Source organism: Aquarana catesbeiana, linkage group LG06, assembly GCF_042186555.1.
Source record: "Aquarana catesbeiana isolate 2022-GZ linkage group LG06, ASM4218655v1, whole genome shotgun sequence".
Classification (NCBI taxonomy): domain Eukaryota; kingdom Metazoa; phylum Chordata; class Amphibia; order Anura; family Ranidae; genus Aquarana; species Aquarana catesbeiana.
Genome location: NC_133329.1, coordinates 211,126,600 through 211,149,932, shown reverse-complemented (window position 1 = coordinate 211,149,932; position 23,333 = coordinate 211,126,600). Strand labels below are relative to the sequence as shown.

Here is a 23,333-nt window from a genome sequence, read left to right as displayed (position 1 = left end):
TGCTGCCATAACAATATTCCTCTTCAAAGTTCGGACGTATATCGGCGTGCGGCAGTCTGTTAAGTGGTTAATGGTAGGTTTATTTTAACAGTGAGAGAACAAAAATATCCAGAAATAGGCATTAAAAAATAAAAATTAGTCATAAATTGAATTGAATTTTTTTGAGTGAAATAACAATGTGATTCCCTATCATTCAGCAATTTTTCTGGCTCCCAGGTGTCTTTACAGGTAACGAGCTGAGATTAGGAGCACTCTTAACCACTTAAGGTTATACTGCAGCAGGTTGGCTCCCTAGGTGAATCACCATCATGGTACATTAGCCGTTTTAAGAGCTGTAGGGGGCACGCGCAAGCAGCATGACGCCAGAGCTGATGAGCATGGCCGCGATGCTCGCCGGCACCCCATGATTGGTCCCGACAGACAGAACGGAGATCTGTCAATGTAAACATTCTAAAGATTAGTCCCAAAAAAAAAAATTTTTTTTTAAATTGTGTCAAAACTGTTTGCCGCAATCCCCGAGGGGGGATGGGGGGAGATATATGCATCCCCTATTTTGTAGACGTTATAACTTTTGCACAAACCAACATACGCTTATTGCGATTTTGTAGATATGTAGAATATATATCGGCCTAAACTAATAAAGAAATATGTTTTTTATAATTTATATTTTAGCAAAGAGTAAAAAAAATTGTTTTTTCAAAATGGTCTATTTTTATGCGCTATAAAACAAAAAAAAAAAAAAAAAAAACAGAAAAAAAAAAATAATAAATAAATAAAAAGCAGAGGTGATCAAAAACCACCAAAAGAAAGCTCTTTTTTTTTTTTTTTCTGACAAATAGATTTTGTTTTGGTACAGCATTGCACGACCACACAATTGTCAGTTAAAATGACAGTGCCGTATTGCAAAAAATGGCCTGGCCATTAAGTGGGCAAATCCTTTCAGTTCTTAAGTGGTTAAAAGGGAGTGCTCAGCTTGTTACCTGTATAAAAAGACACCTGTCCACAGAAGCAATCAGATTCCAATCTCTCCACCATGGCCAAGACCCAAGAGCTTTTCAAGGATGTCAGGGACAAGATTGTAGACTTACACAAGGCTGGAATGGACAACAAGACCATTGCCAAGCAGCTCAGTGTGAGAGGGTGACAATAGTTGGTGTGATTATTCGCAAATGGAAGAAACACAAATTAACTCAATCTCCCTCGGTCTGGGGCTCCATGCAAGATCTCACCTCGTGGAGTTTCAATGCTCACGAGAAAGGTGAGGAATCTTGTCAATGATCTTAAGGCAGCTGGGACCATAGTCCCCAAGAAAACAAATTGGTAACACACAACGCCGTGAAGGACTGAAACCAGGGTGGATTTGGTTTAAATTAAGTCTATTTAAATGACAATACAACACGATTCATTCACTTTAATGGGACGGCTGGTGACATAAGGTGAGGGGCATGGCAGCCGCAGGTGACTGGATGCCAGCTAACAGGCTCTTCCATGATGGATCTGAAATGACAGGTGCTCTTTAAATGTAAGGAGTTATTCTTGCTGGTAATTAGAATCTATAATATTTGCAAACAAAATGAAGGTTTCCAATTTAGCATAAGCTGTCAGGTGAGTATAACAGCAATATCAGAACCGATTCAATCATACAGTTTGTAGTGTACAAAGGTTTGCAAAACAATAGGATAAAGGAATATTCCTGAACTTTGTTTTAATCTCATCTTTACTGTGACATTGTGTGAATGCATCAATGCAGTGCATGTTCTCAGCTTGCAGAGCTTGGATTCATTGAATGAGTTTACCAAAAAGGTAAATATTGCAGAATATACATACAGTCTCATGCTACATAACTAAGCTCCATTTCATGCTGAATAAACTCAATGTATCTTAAATGGGAAAAAAAAAATCTGTAGATTTTTACTCCAAAAGCAAAAACCTGATTTAAAAATCAAAAAAAAAAGTTGTTTTTTTTTAAACAGTTTTTAGCCACCCTGACTGAAACCCTGCAGTGCCCGCAAGGTCCCCCTGCTCGAGAAAGTATATGTACAGGCTCGTCTGAAGATTGGTAATGAATTTCTGAATGATTCAGAGAAGAACTGGGTGAAAATGTTGTGGTCAAATGAGACCAAAATCGAGCTCTTTGCCATCAACTCAACTCACTGTGCGAGGAGGAGGAATGCTGCCTATGACCAGAAGAACACCATCCCCACCGTCAAATATGGAGATAGAAACATTATGCGGGGGGTGGGTTTCTGCTAAAGGGATAGGACGTCATCACTGCATCAAAGGGACGATGAACGGGGCCATGTACCGTCGAATCTTGGGCGAGAACCACCTTCCCTCAGCCAGGGCATTAAAAACTGGTATTCCAGCATGACAATGACCCAAAACACATGGCAACAAATGAGTGGCTCAAGAAGACGCGCATTAAAAAGGTCCTGGAGTGGCCTAGCCAGTCTCCAGACCTTAATCCCATAGAAAATATGTGGAGGGAGCTGAAAGTTCGAGTTACCAACCGTCAGCCTTGAAACCTTAATGACTTACAAAGGATTTGCAAACAGATGTGTGCAAACCTGGTGGCAAACTACAAGAAACGTCTGACCTCTGACTGCCAACAAGGGTTTTGCAAAGGGATCAAATGCTTATTTCACTCATTAAAATGCAAATCCATTTATAATTTTTGTAATGCACTTTTCAGGATTTTTTTTGTTATTCTTTCACTGGGAAAAAAAAAAAAAAAAACTAACCATTGAAATTATAGACTGGCAATGTGTCAGTGTGCAAACGTACAAAATCAGCAAGGGATCAAATACTTTTCCTCCTCTCACTGTATTTGCCCCTTACAATTTTTAAGACCATCAATTCCATTTTGAATACCTTTGGGGGATCCGGCAGACAAACTACCATGGCTTACCCTTAAAAATCCTGTCAACCTGGGTTACACCTCTACCAGACTTTATATTATATTTCAGCCCAATTATCCCACTTTGTCACCTTGACAAAACAGACCAGGCAAGATACCAAACATTGGTATGCAGCCAACATCTGCACCCTGCGCTTTCACCTCTGCAATCATTACCAGTAGCTTGTGGTTCTGGTATCCAGCTGACCCAATCGAGCATCCTCTTCCACCAACACATTTGGGAATCAGCACTTGGGAGGCTTGGCAAAACTCCATTTCACACACACTCCTTTGTGGTTTAACCCCTCCTTATCTGAGCTCCTCCAGATCCCTGACCCAAGCATATGGGCAACACAGTCATATACCTAAACCAGTTGCTCTGGCAACAGGCATAAGATCTTTTCTGAATTGCAGTCTGACTTCTCCCTTCCAAACTATATGTTGTTTCTATATCAACAGCTTAGACATGCCACAAAAACTCAATTCCCGGACTCCTATACACCCCTATCGTCACTACCATGGATAGATATTTGTGGTTTGGACCAAACCAAAAACGTATTATTTCGACACTCTACAACACACTACTGACCCCAAACGCCACTAAACTGGTATATCATGTCAAAAATAAGAGGGAACACGACTTAGGAAACATCGAGGACTTAGAATGGGAGGAAATATTGGATAATTGCAGGTAGGTGTCCCCCAAATGACCGCACCGATTGACAACTGTACATAATGCACAAGGTATTAACCCCAGATCCGGTTATCCAGATATAAAAAAAAAAAAACACTCAATCCACCAAGTCCCCGGTGTGATGCACGTGTATTTTACCACCTCATATTTTGTCCTACCGTATAAAATCACTGGGAACAAATTATTCAATTTCTACATGATTACATGGGATCTCCCCTTTCACTAGACCCTAAAGTGTGTCTACTGGGGTACTACCAGACACTGACAAATTTCAAACTTTCTTCCAACATGAAACCGTGTTCGCAGCCCGTAAGCTGACTGTTTGGGGGTTCTATTTTTCTAGCAAAAAAAAAAAAAAAAAAAAAAAAGATGATTTTAACTTGAAACTAACAAATGTCAGAAAAAGGCTTAGTGTTTAAGTGGTTAACTTTTTTCACTTACACACAAAGTCTATTTCATTGACAAATTGTTACAATGTTTATACTTAAGTTCAACTGATAAAGAATGTTGTTTTGATTCTTGGCAGACTGGCAGGGTTTTTTCCTCCCTTGTTTTCATTCCTTTTGGACTGCTGTGGCTTCAGAAGAGCAGAGAGAATTTTTTGCATAGAAAGAATCGTGAAACACTTTAGTCAAAATCGCGATAACGATTCTTGACGATTAATCGTGCAGCTCTAAAACAAACAGAGGGTGTCCTACTATATAACAAAATAAGGGACAGATGGCTAGAATCACCAGACACTTGTACCTAATTGACCTATCATTGTATGCTTAGGGGTGTAATTGTAGGTTTCACGTGACTTAATGGGACCTCAATTGTTATACAACCAATAGACAATGGCCTTATGCAATTTTGACCTGTATAAGCTTATAGTTTCCTCTTTATAGAAGTCTTTGCAGACTCGTATATATGTTCCATTTGGCTTCTGTGACAATGTAATATGGACTTATTACCTATGTACATTGCAAATAATCTAAATTTTTAATAAAGCTATTTTTTGCACGTGAAAAAAGGGACTGCATTCTCTCCTAAATATACCTAATTTAACTGGATACTAACATTTTTAGGCAATGCTGATCAGGAAGGAATTTTTTTCCCCTGCTGGAGAAAATTGGATCATGCTTTTTCTGGGGTTTTTGCCTTCCTCTGGATCAACTGTGGGTATAGGACTGTGCATATAGGATTGTACGATCTCTCCCCCTCCCCCCAACCCCCTTTTATTGGTTTAACTAGATGGACTTTTATCTTTTTTCAACTTGACTATGTAACATTGAGTGTGTGGTGGTTTCCCTGTGGGTTCATTTACACATGCGTCTATGACTGATGGAAATTGAGGTCCACCGGAGGTGTGCACATAGATTGCTTAGAGTGTAAGGAAGCACTGGAAGACTCTAGAAGAATATACACAATTGTGATATTGGTATTTGACATGAATATTTATATGCATGTATAAAGTGATGAAGTCGTGACCATGACCACAAGTCACAAAGCATACAGGAGTCAGAGACCAACTCCCAGCATCCGAGCTATGAAGGCTGCACCAAAAAAGAGGGCAATGAGCTAATCACATGTGTGGTCTTCCTTTTGATGATCCGTTCATTACTGAATTACCAAACCTTTTTCTGCACTGTCTCTGCATGGAGATGGCCATTTTGGCTAAGGAAATGGGCTTGTCTTCATCAGGTCACAGCTACCTCCCCAATGACTGGTTATCTAATGACATGTGGTCCATTTACAGGTGGGGGAATATTTAGGAAGCAGAAGAGGTGGAGGAAGTACAAATCCAAACACAGGGAGAGTATTTTCTCTAGCAAGGAGAGAAATGAGCAGCATAGTAGTGACATTATAAATTCTCACTCTAAACCTTCACAGGCAGCAGAGCCTCTATCACTGCAGATATCAGGCTATGAAATGGTAAGCATACTCGCATACCAGGAAGTTCCCTGCTCTTTTTTTTTAGCAGATTTCAGGGCACTGCTAAAACATTTCCAGGTTAACTTGGGCCAGCTGGGCCAAACAGATTTGGATACCAAAACAGATTGGCCACTGCTTAGGCTATAATTATTGCAGTAGCTTGTGCCATGTACCTTAACCACCTCATTTAACAATATCACGTACTGGACACACCAAAAGCTTTAGCTAGTGGCCACATTGTTTGAGAACCTTAGGGCAGCCATGACAGCTTGGCTAACAGTTTAACATTGCACTAGAAATTCCAGAACCTCCCTCCCTCATGTTCGGGAATTCATAGGCTTTATACTTCAAGAGCTGTTATCTTAGAGAAAGAAGAACCAAGCTAGGTCTGTAAAAACAGCTAATGTTGGCCTGGCAGGATATCCAGGCCTATCGTAAAACGGTCATATTCTCAATTCAGTGTAGTAAGTATGAAATTTTCTGCACGTTTCATAACTTCCGAAGTAGTAGCACAGCCATAATATGGACATTTATTTTCCTCAGATAATTTGTAACATTTCAAGTCCAGACACCCCTATGTCAGGTCATATGGGAAACCACTGGTACCCCTTATTCCTCCTAGGTAAACTAGGCCTTGGAGACCTGACGTGGGTATTTATTTTGAAGCAAATGTCACACTGAACAATGATATGGATATTTGCAGTCTATAAGCAGTAGAGATGCAGAGATATGAATATCACAATGTGTACCTGGGACATGGTCATTTGTAGCAACCAACCCCTAAACAAGATGACCAAACGATTGGTCACTGGTCGCTGTCAACACCTTTGATCTGACAGAAGAGAGGAGATGCCAAGACAATGGTCAGTTTTCCTTTTACTATCCAAGCAGGAACATCTGCCAAGTTTGAGAACAGATTACCCAGCTCATCGATTGAACTCTGATCAACCCTCGGACATTAATTGCAAGTATTCTTCCCCAATTCTACCTTATTTCTTTGTGGCTGTATATTGTCGTTATCTCTTTGCAACATCTTTTTTCTGTAAATATTTTATTTTCACCAACTTTGACCTTTTCATATTGAACCCTTATGTTAAAAAGTGTTAACCTTGTCTCTAAAGCTCTTAATGCAAGCTATAAACGAATCTGCCTCTTGAAGAGCACTACTATTGTAGAGTAAGGCCTCTGAACAGACCTGTCTGTGGTGGCAGTGTGTGTTGCAGACGCTTATTCTAAAATCATAATTGGTATTGCTAAATTGATGGAAGTCCTGACCCTTCCTAAACAAACGTCAGTGGTGGCAGTTAAAGGGTTAATTGCGTAATTAGCCCAGTGACAATCGCTTTCAGGCTGCTGGCACCTAGATTGTGGTCCCACAAGCTGGAAAATCTTTGCGCTAGGCGCAGCTGAGAGTGACGATTGTTACGCGACAGTGTGGTGTAAGGTTGGCAAGTCCTTCAATACGAGTTAGCGAGGAGGGCAGGGATCTTACATACACGTTCGTCACACCTCCCACCCGCCATATAGACAAATGACAGCGGGCGGGGTGCTTTCCTATTCTGGGATGATGTCATATGAGGCATGCAGCGATCGGTGGAGTGCTGTGTCCCTGGGACACGGCACATCCCTGACCTCAGTAAAGTGCCGATGACGCGGCTCTTTACCCATGTGATGAGCGGTGTTCATAGCTAATCACATGTAGTGACAGATAACAGTGTGAGAAGGAGAGCCCATTAGCGGCATTTCCTCTTAGGGGAGACCTGTACAGATAATCAGCGCCCTGATTATCAGTGCAGCCCCAACAGTTCCCAGTGATGCCAGTCAGTGCCACCCATCAGTGCAGCCTCATCAGCACACATCGGTCAAGGAGAAAAATTACTTATGTACAAAAAATTTTTTCTTTGTTATAAAAACACCTTTCCCAAAATGGTCAGTTTTTTTCCTTTAACCACTTGCTGACCAGCCACCGTCATTTACACGGCAGCAGGTCAGCTCGTACCCACGAATCACCATACTGGAACGTCGGCTCCTTTAATAGCAGACGCGGGCACAAGAGCAAGAACGGGGAGCTGTGTATGCAAACTAGGGCTGAAACAACTAAATCGCTTACTCGACAACTAATCGAGTATGAAATTAATCGATTACTATTTTCATAATCGATCAGCCAGTAACATAATGGGGGGGGGGCGGGGACACTCAAGTTAGCCCTTTATAGTACAAAAATAAAATCACTACTGTAAAGATCACTTTCACAGTTCTACAGTAACAAAAATGAACCCCTTACAGTAGTGATTATCTGCTTTTTTGTACTATAAAGGGCTCATTTTAGTTTTTAACCCCATTATGTGACTAAACGTCTTAGACCTGGTTAACATCTATGTGTTTTTTGGTGCTTTTAGCAGAAACGCACTATAGTTCATTTACATGGTTTCCTATGGGACACGTTCACATCTATGCTTACGGGCTGCGTATTTGGAAAGGGTCAGGGATTTTTTTTCTAAAGCAAAACTGTGCTTTTTCGGTTCACTATACCTCAATGGAGAAACTGCACAATAGCATGTAATGCTTTTTTGCAGCAATTTGTGTTTTTTATTCTGCCCAACAACAAACTGGCCAAAAAAAAAAAAAAATTAAAACGCAAAATCGCAGCAAAATTATATGCACAAAAATAAAAAAGCACTGCAGAAACAGATCAAAAGCAAACTGCATAGGTGTGTACCAAGACTTATGCTGGCCGCATGGAGAAATTTTCAGGCGAGAATATTCAGACGAAAAATGTTTGTACATTCGCTGAATGAAAAAATGTTTGCAATTTTTACTTGTTTTTAAAATGCCATTTCTGAACGAAAACCACATACACTGTCTGAAAATTCCTTTGATCAATTTTTTATTTCCAAAATTTTCCTGTCACTGTGGTTTAAAACCAACGTCGATTTGACCCCACTAACAATTAGAAAATCAAACAAACGTTCTTAAAATTACTTTTTTTTTTTTTTTTTTTTTGAAGGAAGACATTGTTCTGTTATTTAATAAAAAAAAAAAAATTCATCTGGGTCTGATATTTACCAGATTCACACTTTAATAGTACATACAGTATATCTCTTCTGTCTGTTATTCTCAGAGTGGCTTCGATATTTTGCTCCCCAACAATATAGTTGGTTATTTATATTTACCACTGCATAGAGATATTTAAGAATTACTTTTTTTTTTTTTTTTTTTTTTTTAAAAAAAGGTAACACTTTACATATTAATTATATACCACACTTTTTTTTTTTTTTTAAGGTTATTAACCGAATAAATCGAAACCATAAAATCGGTCAACCAATCAATTATGAAAATAATAGTTAGTTGCAGCCCTAATGCAAACACACAAAATTACCATTCTGACAGGAGGAGAGAGATCTGCTGATCCTAGTAATTAGGAACAGCAATCTGTCTCTTCCTCCAGTCACATTGCCCCACAGTTAGAAACACACAAGGGAACACATTTAACTGCTCGATCGCCCCTAGTGTTAACCCCTTCCCTGCCTGTGACATTTACCGAATGTGAATATACCACATCTGCCATTTAGGCAACGCCTTGTATTTTTATCAATACATGGCTTCCTCTAATTATCTGTTAGAGATTCTGACACAAGTGATAAGAAGCTATTCAGTGCCTTAAAAGTATTCATACCCCTTGAAAATTTTCCAGATTGTGTCATGTTACATCCAAAACAAACGTATTTTATTGGGATTTTGTGTGATATGTGCCACTTAGTGTTAGTCTAATTTTGAAGTGAAAGGAAAATGATAAAATGGTTTTCAAAACTTTTTACAAATCAATATCTGAAAAGTGTGGCATTTGTATTCAGCCCCCTAATTAAAATCTAGTAAAACAAGTTGCCTTCAGAAGTCACCCAATTAGCAGAGTCCACCTGTGTGCAATTTAATCTCAGTACAAATACAGCTGTTCTGTGAAGCCCTCAGAGGTCTGTTAGAGAACCTTAGTGAACAAACAGCGTCATGAAGACCAAGGAACACACCAGACAGGTCACGGATAAAGTTGGAGAAGTTTTAAAGCAGGGTTAGGTTATTAAAAAAATAAATAATATCCCAAGCTTTGAACATCTCACGGAGCACGGTTCAATTCACCATCCGAAAATGGAAAGAGTATGGCACAACTGCAAACCTACTAAGACATGTCCATCCAAGGAGAGCATTCATCAGAGAAGCAACCAAGAGGCTCATGGTAACTCTGGAGGAGCTGCAGAGATCCACAGCTCAGGTGGGAGAATCTGTCTACAGGACATTAGTCGTGCACTCCACAAATCTGGCCATTATGGAAGAGTGGCAGGAGGAAAGCCATAAGAAGTCCCGCTTGCAGTTAGCGAGAAGCCATGTGGGGGACATAGTAAACATGTGGAAGAAGGTGTTCCTGTCAGACAAGACCAAAATTGAACTTTTTAGCCTAAAAGCAAAACGCTATGTGTGGCGGAAAATTAACAATGTGCATCATCCTGAACACACCATTCCTTGAATCATGTTGGTGGCAGCATCATGTTGGAGATGCATTTCTTCAGCAGGGACAGGGAAGCTGGTCAGAGTTGATTGGAAGATGGGTGGAGCTAAATACAGGGCAATCTTAGAAAATGTGTCTGCAAAAGACTTGAGACTGGGGCGGAGGTTAATCTTCCACCAAAACAATCCTAAGCATACAGCCAGAGCATCAATGGAATGGTTTAGATCAAAGCATATTCATGTGTTAGAAGGCTCAAAGTCCAGACCTAAATCCAATAGAGCTTGAGCTATTTTGCAAAGAAGAATGGGCAAACGTTTCACTCTAGATGTGTAAAGCTGGTAGAGACATACCCAAAAAGACTTGCAGCTGTAATTGTAGAACCATAGTCACTGCAAAGTATTGACTCAGGGGGGCTGAAAACAAATGCACACCACACTTTTCAAACACACACTTTTTTTTTTTTCATACAAAAACACACACCATTTATCATTTTCCTTACACTTCACAATTATGTGCCACTTTGTGTTGGTCTATCACATAAAACACATTCACGTTTTTGTTTGCAACATGACAATATGGAAAATTTCAAAGGGGTATGAATACTTTTTCAAGGCACTGTAATGCTTACTTTCCAATGTTGAATGCAAATATGTAATGTGCGATTACTGCACACCTTTTTCAAAACTTACCATCTTCCATATCCTCTTCTGTATTATTGTGGCCATCTGCCATAGCAATATTTCCATTTATTACTGGATTAGGAGTGATTCTTGGTGGGTCATCAGCATCTCCAGCTAAAGAAGAAGCAAATAGTCATCCTATTAACTATATAATACATCCTTATACAGCATACCACAGAGAAAATAACACAATTTGTCAAACCTAATAAACACAATGAAAATCCAATTATTATTTCATAAAAATGATGATTTAAAAGAAGCAGTCAAAAAAAAAAAAAAAAAAGGGGTGTATTCTTGCTGCCTGCAATCAGCGATTCCCGTACTGACTCCGCCTCTCTGCCCCTGTGTCATTCTCTGAAGGCTCTAAATTCTGACACAGCAATGCCCCGACAGGACAGTGATGCATCACAGATTTTTAGGAAGAAAACGTGTGGGATTCTACACAAAATACAGAAACTATAAATATAGAAACTAAAATACAGAAATAGAAACTATAAGATAGTTTAGCTTAAGGCCCCTTTCACACAGGCAGACTGATCGGGTCCACCTTAAAAACCAAACAACCTTGCCCTCTATGGAGCGGCAGATGTAAAACTGACATGCGTTTGTTTACATCCACCTATATCCGATCCTATCCACTAACAAAAGGGGGATCGCGGATGACAGTCGGATGTAAAAACAGACAGGCGGTCTGATTACACCCGGCCATCCATAGAGGAGAGCGGACACAGCCATGAGGACAGATTCATCACTGAGCAGGAGGATCCACTGGTGGAGTCCGCCAGTGTGAAAGAGCCCTAAAAAGTAGTAGGCTAGAAATTACTGAAATACAATGTAGAATATAATCTTACATTTTGACCATAGATACACTTTAATTGTGCTTCTCAGTAAGATAATAGCCGAGGCCTATTAGCAATCTGACTTCACACTCAAACTTGGAGTGAATATGCCAAAAATAGCACAGCCCAATATTTAACCACTTGACCTCTGGAATATTCCCCCCCCCCCCCCCCCCCCCGACCAGGCCATTTTTCTGATATGACATGGCCTTAATTTAACTGACAATTGCGCGGTCCTGCAACACTGTACCCAAATAAAAAGATAGTCTCCACACACACACAAATAGAGCTTACTTTTGGTGGTATTTGACCCTCTGCTTTTTTTTTTTTTTAAAGCACAAAAAATAACACCCCACGAGTTTCTTCATCAATTTAGACCAATATGCATTCTGCTACATATTTTTGTTAAAAAAAAATCCCAATAAGCGCTGATTAACTTTTTCGCAAACCATAGCGCCTACAAACTATGGTCATGGGACGTTGTACCCAAACCAAATTTACATCCTTTTTTTCCCCACAAATAGAGCTTTCTTTTGGTGATATTTGATCACCTCTGCGGTTTTTATTTTGTGCGCTATAAAACAAAAAATAAATACATTTTTGAAAGAAAAAAAAAACCCACACAAAAAATTTTTTTTTACTATAATATCCCCAAAAATATATATTAAAAAAAAAAAAATTCTTCCTCAGTTTAGGCCCATGTGTATTCTTCCACATGTGTTTGGTAAAAAAAAAAATTCCAATAAGCGTATATTGACTGGTTTGGGCAAAAGTTATAGCGTCTACAAAATGGGGGAAGCATTTTAGGGACTTTTTATGTATTGTTTTTACTGGTAATGGCTGGGATGAGGGAATTTTAGCAGGACTGCGCCATTGTGGCGGAAGAATCTGACCCCAAGTGACACCAATACAGTGATCAGTGCTATAAAAATGCACTGATCACTGTATAAATGGCACTGGCAGGGAAGGGGTTAACATTAAGGGCGATCAAGGGGTTAAGTGTATCCTAGGGAGGCGTTTCCAACTGTCAGGGGGACGGACTGATTGGGACTAGAGAGATTGCTGTTCCTAATCACTAGGAACTGCTGATCTCGCTCTCCCCCCCGCCAGAACGGGGATCTGCCCCTCTTCACGGCAATCGTGGGTGGTCGCCCGCAGTACCACATGCACAGGCCGACACACAGGTACATCAGTGTGTGCAGCCGAGCTTGCCACACTATATGGAAGGCGGTCACCAAGTGGTTAATTGTTTTTACTAGTAATGGCAGCAATCAGTGACATAGCGGGACTGCGATATGCTGCAGAAATCTCCCTCCACTGAGTCTGACTGCATCCATATTAACTGTGGCAGCTGAAGCTTGTTCACTTCCCGGATTTACACAGACACACAACTCCAGCTCTGCACCTCTCATTGGCCCTCTGACTCATCCTCCCTGCCTGGCAGACTCAGAGAGAGCTGTACATGACATCATAAGCCTAGGCTTTTTACCAGACAAGAAACAGAAAGTAGGCTGTATAAGGTAATTACTGGCAGAAAAAAAAAGGTTTTAAAATCCTAAGTTAAAACAAGGGCAGAAGATTTAATAGATGGAAAGTTGAAAAAAAATTACTGACGTCCCACTTTAAGTTTACTACAGGCTCCACCCATATGGCTACATCATTCACAGTTTCCCCGAGTACAGCCAGCCGCCGCCGCGGCAGACAGCTTGTAGTTCTCAATGAGCTGCGAGGAGGCTGGTGAGCACTCATGGTTCATGGATTGTTCCTGCAGCAACAGTCTGCCCATTTCAGGTGGTATAGGCAGACAGCTGACAGTCTGTAGGTGACTGACATTGCACCCACAATGCTGTACAGGCTGCAGTGTAAAAAATAAATTGTGCACCAATTTTTTTTTTTTTTTTAAATAGGTGAACTATTAGTTTGGAGGGGGAAAAAAAATGTCCTCTTCAGAAAACCCATAATACTTCCACCACGATCATCTGTATTCAGTCATCCCATATTAAAGTTTAACTTTCCGAAAAGGAAAAAAAGGTAGCAGTGATTTATCAGGAGGACAGGGAAAAAAAAAAAAAAAAAAAAAAGTCAAATACGGGCATTAATAAGTATAACATTTTAAATGAACACCTAATGCACATAGCAGTCAAACTTAACCACCTTCAGTCCACAACAAGGGTGTACATTTCCATCCACTGTATGTGCATCTTAAAAGTGTACTGACTTGCGTTAGTGTTTTGACACGCACTGACGTGAGTTTTAGCATGCATTCTGCATGTTTCCTGTGACATCACATGCTCCTGTTTGTAGGTTTGAGACAAAACTAACAAGGCAAAAGTTTGTACTTTAGTTGCATTTCGTTGACATGCCTTGCATAAATGTTGTATTTTAACACAAGTCAATGCAGAGTTGTAGTGTCAATAGGACACACAAAGCAATTTCTTTTTATGTGTCTTGGTTTATCTGCATTATACAAGTGCGCTAAAAAACAGAGTGAATTAGCCCTTTAAGTTAAACAGGTGGTCTGGTGTTAGAATTATTGCTCTGACATTAACAACGATTACCCTTTACATATGCATGCAGCAGCTATAGGCGCATTTGTGAGTGAGCATTAGGGGGTGGGAGCAATTTTAAAGTTCTTTTTTTGGACACTTATTTTACATTTTTTTCACTTTATTGCCATCGCAAGAGTTGAACAACATCCCCTGTGATAGCATGGCCTATGACAGCTCCTCTTTGTGGAGAGATCTGGGGTCTATGAGACCCCAGATCTCTCCACTACCTTCCAAAGCAGCCAATCAAACCAAATATGGACAGAATAGGAGATGGCCTGACTGATTAGGGAAGGGAGTTTTAGAGGATGGGATAGGCTCTGGGGAAGTCCTGTACACGAGCATGGGAGGAGGTGAGGCAATTCTTAATGCTTGAAGAGACTGATGGAGTGAGCTTAGGGGGTAGAAATATCTGGGCGTCGGCATACATATAGCATTGGAAGCCATGGGATCAGCTGACGAGGGAGGAGGAGGGAGGAGGTGGTGGAGGAATTTTGACACTGAAAGGTGCAGAGCTCTAGGCAAGAGGAGAACCAACAAACCGTACAGTCACAGAGACCAAAAGGAATGGAGTTTTTTTTTTAAAGGCGGGGGTGGTAAATTGTATCAAAGGTAGTAGAGAGAGATTCAAGAGTAGGAGTACAGAATAAGGATCATTGGTTTTAGCCATTATGAGTTTTAGGGGAGCAGTTTCTGTGGAGTGTTGACGGTGAAATCCAGACAACTTTTCAACAGCGTTTTTTCGCTTTTTTTTTCAGCGTTAGCAGTTTTTTTTGCAGAATTTTTTTTTTTCACTTTTTCTTCAATGGATAAAACATGTTAACCTCTGGTGAACGACGTTTTTGAATGTTTCTCAGCGTTAGAGCGTTGTTACAGCTGAAAACCGTCTCTCAGAACCCACTAGTTTTATTTTTTTTTTTTACTGCTCAAAAACGCCGCTGCCCAAAACTACTGAGAACAGCCTATGTGTGCATGGACACATAGGATAACATGGAGAGTTTAATGCTGCCATATCCCTCGTCGAACGTGCTTGGATCTCTGAAGGGAGAGGAAGGCCCAGCATTTCGTATGCAATATGTATGGTCTTGACAAACCAGGAAGTCAACTCTGGATGTTGCTGGCATAACCTTTTTAGGCCCCATTGGGAACACCTACAGCTGATCTTGTTTTCAAAAGCTTTTAGTCCATTTCAGGTAGGTTGAAACCACAGAGACCAGGTCTACCCTACTCATCAGCTGTATCCGCCGGAAAGGCTGGGAGAATGACCTCCCAGTTCATACGAAATTATGTGGCCACCTTAGGTAGAAAGCTCGGTATCGGTCTAAGGACTATGTTGTCAGAGTACCAAACAGTATGGTTCTTTAGATGAAGCCTTAGGAGCTTTGTTGGCCCTGGGCTTAGGTTTCTGGAAGGTTGAACCGGCTCCCTTCCACTGTCTGAAAAACTGTCTGTAAGCACTGGCCTCTCTGAATCCATCTTTGCCGTCATCTTGACCTGGTCAACAGCCACAACTCTACAGCAGTCTTGAAAACTGCAAAGGAGAAGAACTGCCACTTCCCAGACTTTCATCCAAACATCCATCCACCAGCTCCGCTACCCACACTCTAAGGCTGGATTCACACCCATGCACTCCCCGCATTCCGCAGACCCACACCACAGAATGTGCTCCATAGGAGACCATTTTAAATGGACGGTAGTGCAAATCCGCAAAACGCACAGGTGCAAACCCAGCTCAAGTGCTGCTGCCACAGAAGTGAGTGCTACCGCCGGTCTGCAGGCTGCTCCGGCCAAACTATACAACCTTTTTAGGTCTGCGTTTATTCTGCGATCCTTAGGATCCCTAAAAGAGACCGAATCCTCCAGCGAAAGCATGTGGTGGGCAAATCTACGTAATGAAGCATCCACCTTAGGCGTAGTGTCCCAAGGGGTACAGCTTCGATACTCTATTATGCACATTGAGCTTCTTTTCAGGCCCTGCCCACTCGTCAATTACTTCTTTAATTTCAGAAAAGAATGGGAAGGAAGGTAACAATTTCTTTAAATACGGGTAGTATCTTTGCTGTCTCATTGGAGGCGACAATTCTTCCTGCCACTTCATCGCATCCTTAATAGCCTACACCAAGGGGGAACCAATGCAAAAATCAAACATATGCGATTCCGAGACCATCTCAGCCTCAGATGGATCCAAATCGCTATTCACTTCAGAGTTAAAATGCACTGAAAATACATGATCTAAATCTGCAGATGCTGAAGATACAGCAGGATCCCTTGAAACACTCTTTAACCCTTCCTTGACTGCGTGCTTAACGTAGGATTTAACCTAGCGTGCTTTCGCAGCATTGTCCTGAGCTGCCTCCTTGAAGCAAGATGCACATACCCGCTTTCCTCTGAGAACCTCAGTTGAGCAGGCCCAAAAGGATCTTTCTTCTGCCTGGGCTGGCAATGAAGACCTATCCGAAGAAGAGGATCTTCTGTGTCTGCGCCCGGATTTGCGCTTTCTAGAGGCTGTCTGATGTCTTGACCTCTCTTGGCTCGGGTCCAAGCGACTAAATTGAGGTAAGAGCGAGAGAGATCTGGAATGCTGTAACAATGGGCGTCTATCCAGCTGCATGCGACTGCGATTTGTCATGTCTAGTCCCTTTTTTACTCTTTTGAGGGTGGAATGCTGATTTGGAAACCCCTTGCGGGTGTTTATCTCGCACTGGGCCCTTCTTTCTGTAAAACAGAGGATGTGCTCTCTTAAAACAAAAAATAAAATAAATGCAATAAAAATAAATTTCTCCATCCGAATCTTCAGTGCTAAAGGCAGCTAGGCAAAATTTCCCAGACCTATAAGGCACAGGATAATAAAAACACTCTGACAGACAAGTAACAGCAGAAAGCAATGAGAGACCTGGAAGGAGGCTTACCAGAGCAGAGTCGCAGATTGATCAGCTGGAGGCTGAGATTAGCCTAGAGGACAAAACCTGCTGCAAATCAGCAGTGAGCATTCTGGTGTTTGCTAGGCAACCCAAAGAGGAAGCTACCTCTGACCTCACCTGCTCAACTCTGAGCTTCCTGAAAGGAATACATGTGGAGGTGGTGAACTACAAGTCCCAGCGAGCCAAACCACTGCCTGAACACACTAAAACATGGAAGGAGAGAGTGCCAGCACCTGCCTAACTAAGGGGGGGGGGGGGGTCTTATGAACCGGGAGAGGCTGAACCCGAACAAGATGGATGGAGAAAAAAAAAAAATAAAAAAAATAAAATAAAAACTTTAAAAGTCCGGAGCGAGGACGAAAAAAAGAACACTGGTGTGGGCAGACAGCCGACCCTTTATGAGCTAAAAAAAAAAAAAAAAAGAAAAAGGGAGGTGGTCCTGGAGGGGTCAGATGGGGCGAAGCTGACCCGTAGTAGGCTGACACGGGGAGGTCCAGGAAAAAAAATTATATATAATTAGTGGTCTACACTATTGGAAAAGTTTCTATGCTTCCTTTTGGCTGCCTCTATGCCTGGGAGATTGGGACTAAGGGGACGGGAGAGCTTGGAGAGGAGCCTTATCAGCATTTACCAACACAAGTGAGGCTGACCTATTTTGATAGTGGGGTCCTGGAATTGAGGCAAGAAGATACCCATGAGGGGTGAAAAGCACTGAGGTGGTGCGATTTCTCTTTGCAGCTATATTGAAAAAAAAAACTGGACATGTTTTTCTCAAATTGCACAAAGATTGTAGGAGACTTTCACACTGAATGATCTAAATTTTGGATGCTTGATTTTGAACTTTGAGTTTCACATGAAATTGACTGGGATGGACTATTCCATATGAATTGATATTTTTATGTATTGAGATATCCGTTTGTTTTGCACATATCACTTTAAGAACACACTCAAAGCTTCACTAGTTGAACTGATATATATATTTTTGTATGGTACAGCAGTTGTCATCAACCCTGTCCTCAGGGCCCACTAAGAGGCCAGGTTTGTAAGATAACTGAAATACATCACAGGTGATATCATTTGCTGCTCAGTGATTGCAGTATTCTAGTCTGCATCTCCCCAAGGTAATACATAGGGCCCACTAACAGGCCAGGTTTTATGTATTACCTTGGGGAGATGCAGACTAGAATACTGCAATCACTGAGCAGCAAATGATATCACCTGTGATGTATTTCAGTTATCTTACAAACCTGGCCTCTTAGTGGGCCCTGAGGACAGGGTTGATGACAACTGTGGGACAGTGTAGTGATTGCAGTCAAGTGGTAGCTGCTTCTTAGAGATACAGTAGACATAGAAAAGAATCAGCGCACCCTAAAATAATCACATTTTGATGCTTTGCAACGTAAAATGAAAACAGTTTTTGTTTTATCTAGTTGTATTTAGTCAGTGCAAGTTATAACATCCTAGTGAAAGATAACACCAACATTAGACATTTTTTAAAAATTCGAACACAATCACCAAGTTGGAAAAAGAACCCCCCACTCTTAAAATGATTTGGAAACGCAATCAGGTGAAGCTAATCACCTTCTCAATGGCGCACAAACCCCTTTGATTTTCAACTGATCAGCTATGGTCATTTTGATTAGCTCAGCATGAAAATAACTTTTCTAGAGCAATACCAGTCCCTGATAGTACAACTGAAGCAAATCAATCAACTATAGGTCGCAAGGCAATGTCAAAAAGATCTCCAGGATAAAGTTGTGGCCAGGCACAAGTCAGGAGAAAAAAAAATACAAAAAAAAAAGTCAAAGGCTTTATCCATGCTTGAAAGCACTTTTAAGTCCATTAAAGTGGTTGTAAACCCCATTCATGAAGTTTGACCTAAGCACATATCTGTAGTGTTTACTTATCTCTCTCCAAAGCACTAAGTGCCATGTCTTTCTGCTGCTCCATTCCTGTTATCAGAGTCACTTCTGACAAGCTCTGACACACCACAGATAACAGCAGCTGAAAATTTGAGTGGTAGAAGTGGTAGATAAGCAGAGAGCTGGTCTATTGACTATGTGCAGGGGGGGGGGGGGTGTCTTTCCTCCAATAAGCTCTCACACAGTGCAAGCTTGGACTCCACACCCACTGCTGATATAGGAAGTAAGATTTCTAACATAATCTGCACTTTCCAAAGAGTGTAGAAAGGGGAAGACTGCAAATATACAAAGTAAAACCTATGTAGGATGATTGGTTTCATCTGTATCATCTGAGGCTGTTCACTTCACTGGTTATAGGAGAGGGGTTACAACCACTTTAGGAAGTGGAAGGTTATTGGTACAACACAGACCCTCCCTGGATCAGGACATTGCTCCAAACTGGATGAAAGAGCCAGGAGGAAACGGGTCAGAGAGGCTACAAAGATGCCTACAGCAACTCTGAAGCAGTTGCAGGAACTGATAACAAAAAGTGGTCATTGTGTGCATGTGACAACAAATTCTCCATGAATGTGGCTTGTATGGGAGGGTTGCAAGAAAAAAAAAAAAAAGCCACTCCTCAAGAAAGGCCACATGCAGTCACGACTGAGCTTTGCCAAAAAGCACCTTGAAGATTCTGATGCCACATGGGAAAAGGTGTTATGGTCAGACGAGAATAAAATTGAATTATTCGGCCTCAACACCAAACGATATGTCTGGCGAAAATCCAATACAGTTTACCACCCAAATTACACCATTCCAACAGTAAAGCATGGAGGTGTCAATATCCTGTAATAGGGAGTTTCTCTACAGCAGGGACTGGAGCACTTGTCAGAATAGAGGGTTAAAATGGATGGGGCAAAATACTGTCAAATTCTTGAGGAAAATCTGCTGCCCTCTGCCAGAAAGCAGTCAATGGGAAGAATGTTTACTTTCCAAAATAACAACCCTATCACTTATTCTCTACGGTATGAGCTTTCTGAAAATATATAATGTTTGGTTTTATATAATCTTCAAGGTTAAAGTTTTACCTTTTTTTTTTTTTTTTTTTTTTTTTTTTTTTAAACAGGTGTGGGAAAAAAAAAAAAAAAAAAAAAAACACACCACACGCTCTGGCAGCGAAAAAGTTAAGCCCCATTAAAAATCTATGAAATGACTTGAAGACTGCAGTCCTCAAACCGTCGTCAAATGAAACTGAACTTGAGCAGTTCTGCATAGAGTGGGTAAATATTGCAAAGTCTAGATGTGCAAAGTTAGTAGAGACATATTCTGACAGACTAAAAGGATGTAATTAAAACAAAAAGGGTTCAACAAAATACTGACACAAGGGGGTAATCCTTTTTCCAAAAACTGTGTCTATTTCAGGCTGCAAAGCAACAAAAAGATTTTAAAAGGGGCGACTCTTTATTTACACACACACACCACCAAAACTATTGGGGCACCTGCCTTTACACGCACATGAACGTTAATGGCATCCCAGTTTTTAGGGGGTTTTTTTATATTCCTTAAACGACTGAGGAATATTCTTTTTTTTCGTAATGCCCTAGAGAAATAGTATTTATAAAATCGATCTAAAGAAAAGATGCCCCTCAAGCACAAAACACTTCTTATACAAGAATTCCTTAGTGCAGTACACTTCAACCAAGGTGCCCAACAGACACGCGATAGCAAGGCCAGAATGCTTTTAGCAGAGCAACAGTTAAAATAACAGTCACACGTCCATAAGTAGTAAAAGTAAGGGATTAATTGCAGTAGTGAGAAATCTCTAACCACCTCCTGTCCAGTAAATGCATATAAAAACGGCGGCACTGATGAGTGGCACTCATGGGCACTGATCGGCACCACTGGTGGGCATTAATAGGTGGCAATGGCAGGTGGCACATGAGGCAGAATTGCCTCTTCCTCTTCAGGACCGATGTCCCTTGCTGATAAGCCGGTGATCGGCTTTTTTTCTTCTTGCGCTATCAGCGTGTGGAGAAAAAAAAAAAAAAACGATCACAGAGCTTTTGTTTTGATCATGTGATCAGCTGTCATTGGCTGACAGTTGATCACATGGTAAGGGGCCGAGACCGGCCCCTTACTCAGATCGGTGATCACCCGAATCTGTGATCACAGCGCGTGCACAGGGGAGGCCATCATATTTCGGGTCAGCGCTGTAGCAGTCATTCGGCTATAGCGCGGATGTCAAGTGGTTGGCTATAGCGCGGATGTCAAGGAGGAGGACGGAGGACGACGGAGAAAGGAGGAGGAGGACGGAGGACGGCGGAGAAAGGCGGAGAAAGGAGGAGGAGGGAGGAGGACGGCGGAGAAAGGAGGAGGAGGACGGCGGAGAAAGGAGGAGGAGGACGGCGGAGAAAGGAGGAGGAGGACGGCGGAGAAAGGAGGAGGAGGACGGAGGACGGCGGAGAAAGGAGGAGGAGGACGGAGGACGGCGGAGAAAGGAGGAGGAGGACGACGGAGAAAGGAGGAGGACGACAGAGAAAGGAGGAGGACGACGACGGAGGACGACGGAGAAAGGAGAAAGGAGGAGGAGCTGCGGAGGACGACGGAGAAAGGAGGAGCTGCGGAGGACGACGGAGAAAGGAGGAGCTGCGGAGGACGACGGAGAAAGGAGGAGCTGCGGAGGACGACGGAGAAAGGAGGAGCTGCGGAGGACGACGGAGAAAGGAGGAGCTGCGGAGGACGACGGAGAAAGGAGGAGCTGCGGAGGACGACGGAGAAAGGAGGAGCTGCGGAGGACGACGGAGAAAGGAGGAGCTGCGGAGGACGACGGAGAAAGGAGCTGCGGAGGACGACGGAGAAAGGAGCTGCGGATGACAGGCACATAAACCGACCACGGTGTCATGGCTCAGCAGCCCTGGTTTAGACAGGTTTCTTAGGTGTTACAGGGGGCCAAACGACAAAGGACAAGCACTGTGTCGTATAACATACTATAGAGGAGCAGGATTTTTTTGGGTTAACAAATGCTTTAAGTGGTTAAACTGACTTCATTTACACATCGAAGTTCATCCCTCTGATCGAAGAACGAAATGTTACTTTGTTTATAGTCATCAACGATGTGGAGAAAAACTTGGCAGGCTGTCTGGATTTTATTTTTTGTCGTCAGCTGTCAGAAGCAGAGAACTTTCTGCATTTGGTACATAGAATTAGGAAATGCTGTTTTAAAGATCAGGAGGGGAGTAGAATCGCGATTTCGATCAATCGTGCAGCTCTAGTTTCCACCGCAGAGACCACTTTCATCTTAAACCGGACCGCTCACTGAAGATACCGGGGTTATGGCAGCTAGCTTCTGCCATAAACGATAACCCCTCTTCAAACAGCCGACGTATAACAACGGTGGGTGGTCCGGAAGTGGTAAAGGTCACCGGTCGTACTCCAACAAAAGACATCTTCCCTCTACACTTTGGATACCTAGAAACCCCAATCTCATATCGATCAACCACCCAACCAACGTCCCCTCAGCGCAACAAAGCCTGGCCATCAACCTGCTTCATGTCAGCTAGACGCGCTATACTCAAAAAGTGGTCCTCATCTTCTCCACCGACAGTCCAAGACGTCAAAATAGACCCAACATCACTATTAGACAAAGAAGAGACAAAATTGCAATGATGATTAGTTGACGCATTTCACACAAAAAGAACCGTGCTTGTTATCCCGCTGGACGTCATATGACGCCCAGTCAGGCCAACCGAACCGCCGCCCGGCCATCATTCTCCTATAGGCCGGGCAGTGGTAAAAAAAAAAAAAAAAAAAAAAAAAAACACACACACACACACACACACACACACACACACACACACACACACAGTACCGCCCAGGGGGCGGTCCTACTGGTTATAATCCCCTCACTCTGCTCCCAGCAGCTCAGTTTGTCAAAAAGCGGTACAAATATAAATAGGAGGGGTGGGTGCTGTGTCCGTCAATGAACTTCAGAGAAAGGGATTTTACGGTAAGCACAAAAATCCCATTTTCTTTCGTTCATTGACGGACACAGCACTTTAATCCTGCCCTTAGGGACGTCTCCAAGCAGTGCCAAAAACGAGGGGTGGGAACACACAGAAAATAAACTCCACCCACAACCTCAGACGGCCGTCTGCAAAACTATGCGGCCGAAGCATGCATCCGAAGATGCACCCACATCGACCTTGTAAAATATGGTTAAAGTGTGTACTGACGACCAGATAGCCGCCTTACACACCTAAGAAATGGACGCTTGATGCCGGAAAGCTCAGGAAGCACCAATTGCCCTGGTGGAATGCGCCATGACAGGAAAGGGAGGCACCCGCCCCCTTATGGCATAAGCCTGAACAACAATCTGTCAGATCCACCGAGAAATGGTGGCCGACGAGACCTACAGGCCCTTCTTCAGACCAGTCACCGAGAC

General features: G+C 42.2%; 1 protein-coding gene across 3 annotated transcripts in view; it reads right to left on the bottom strand.

Annotated features, from left to right (window-relative positions):
• USP7 (ubiquitin specific peptidase 7) overlaps positions 1-23,333 on the bottom strand; it is a 636,127-nt gene that overhangs the window by 573,491 nt on the left and 39,303 nt on the right. For 2 of the 3 annotated variants that reach the window (XM_073632969.1, XM_073632970.1), the window contains exon 2: positions 10,695-10,799. The exons of the other annotated variant lie outside the window; for it this stretch is intronic. In XM_073632969.1, coding sequence (XP_073489070.1) covers positions 10,695-10,799 — 105 coding nt within the window. The remainder of the gene's footprint in view (positions 1-10,694; positions 10,800-23,333) is intronic. 3 annotated transcript variants of the gene reach the window in all.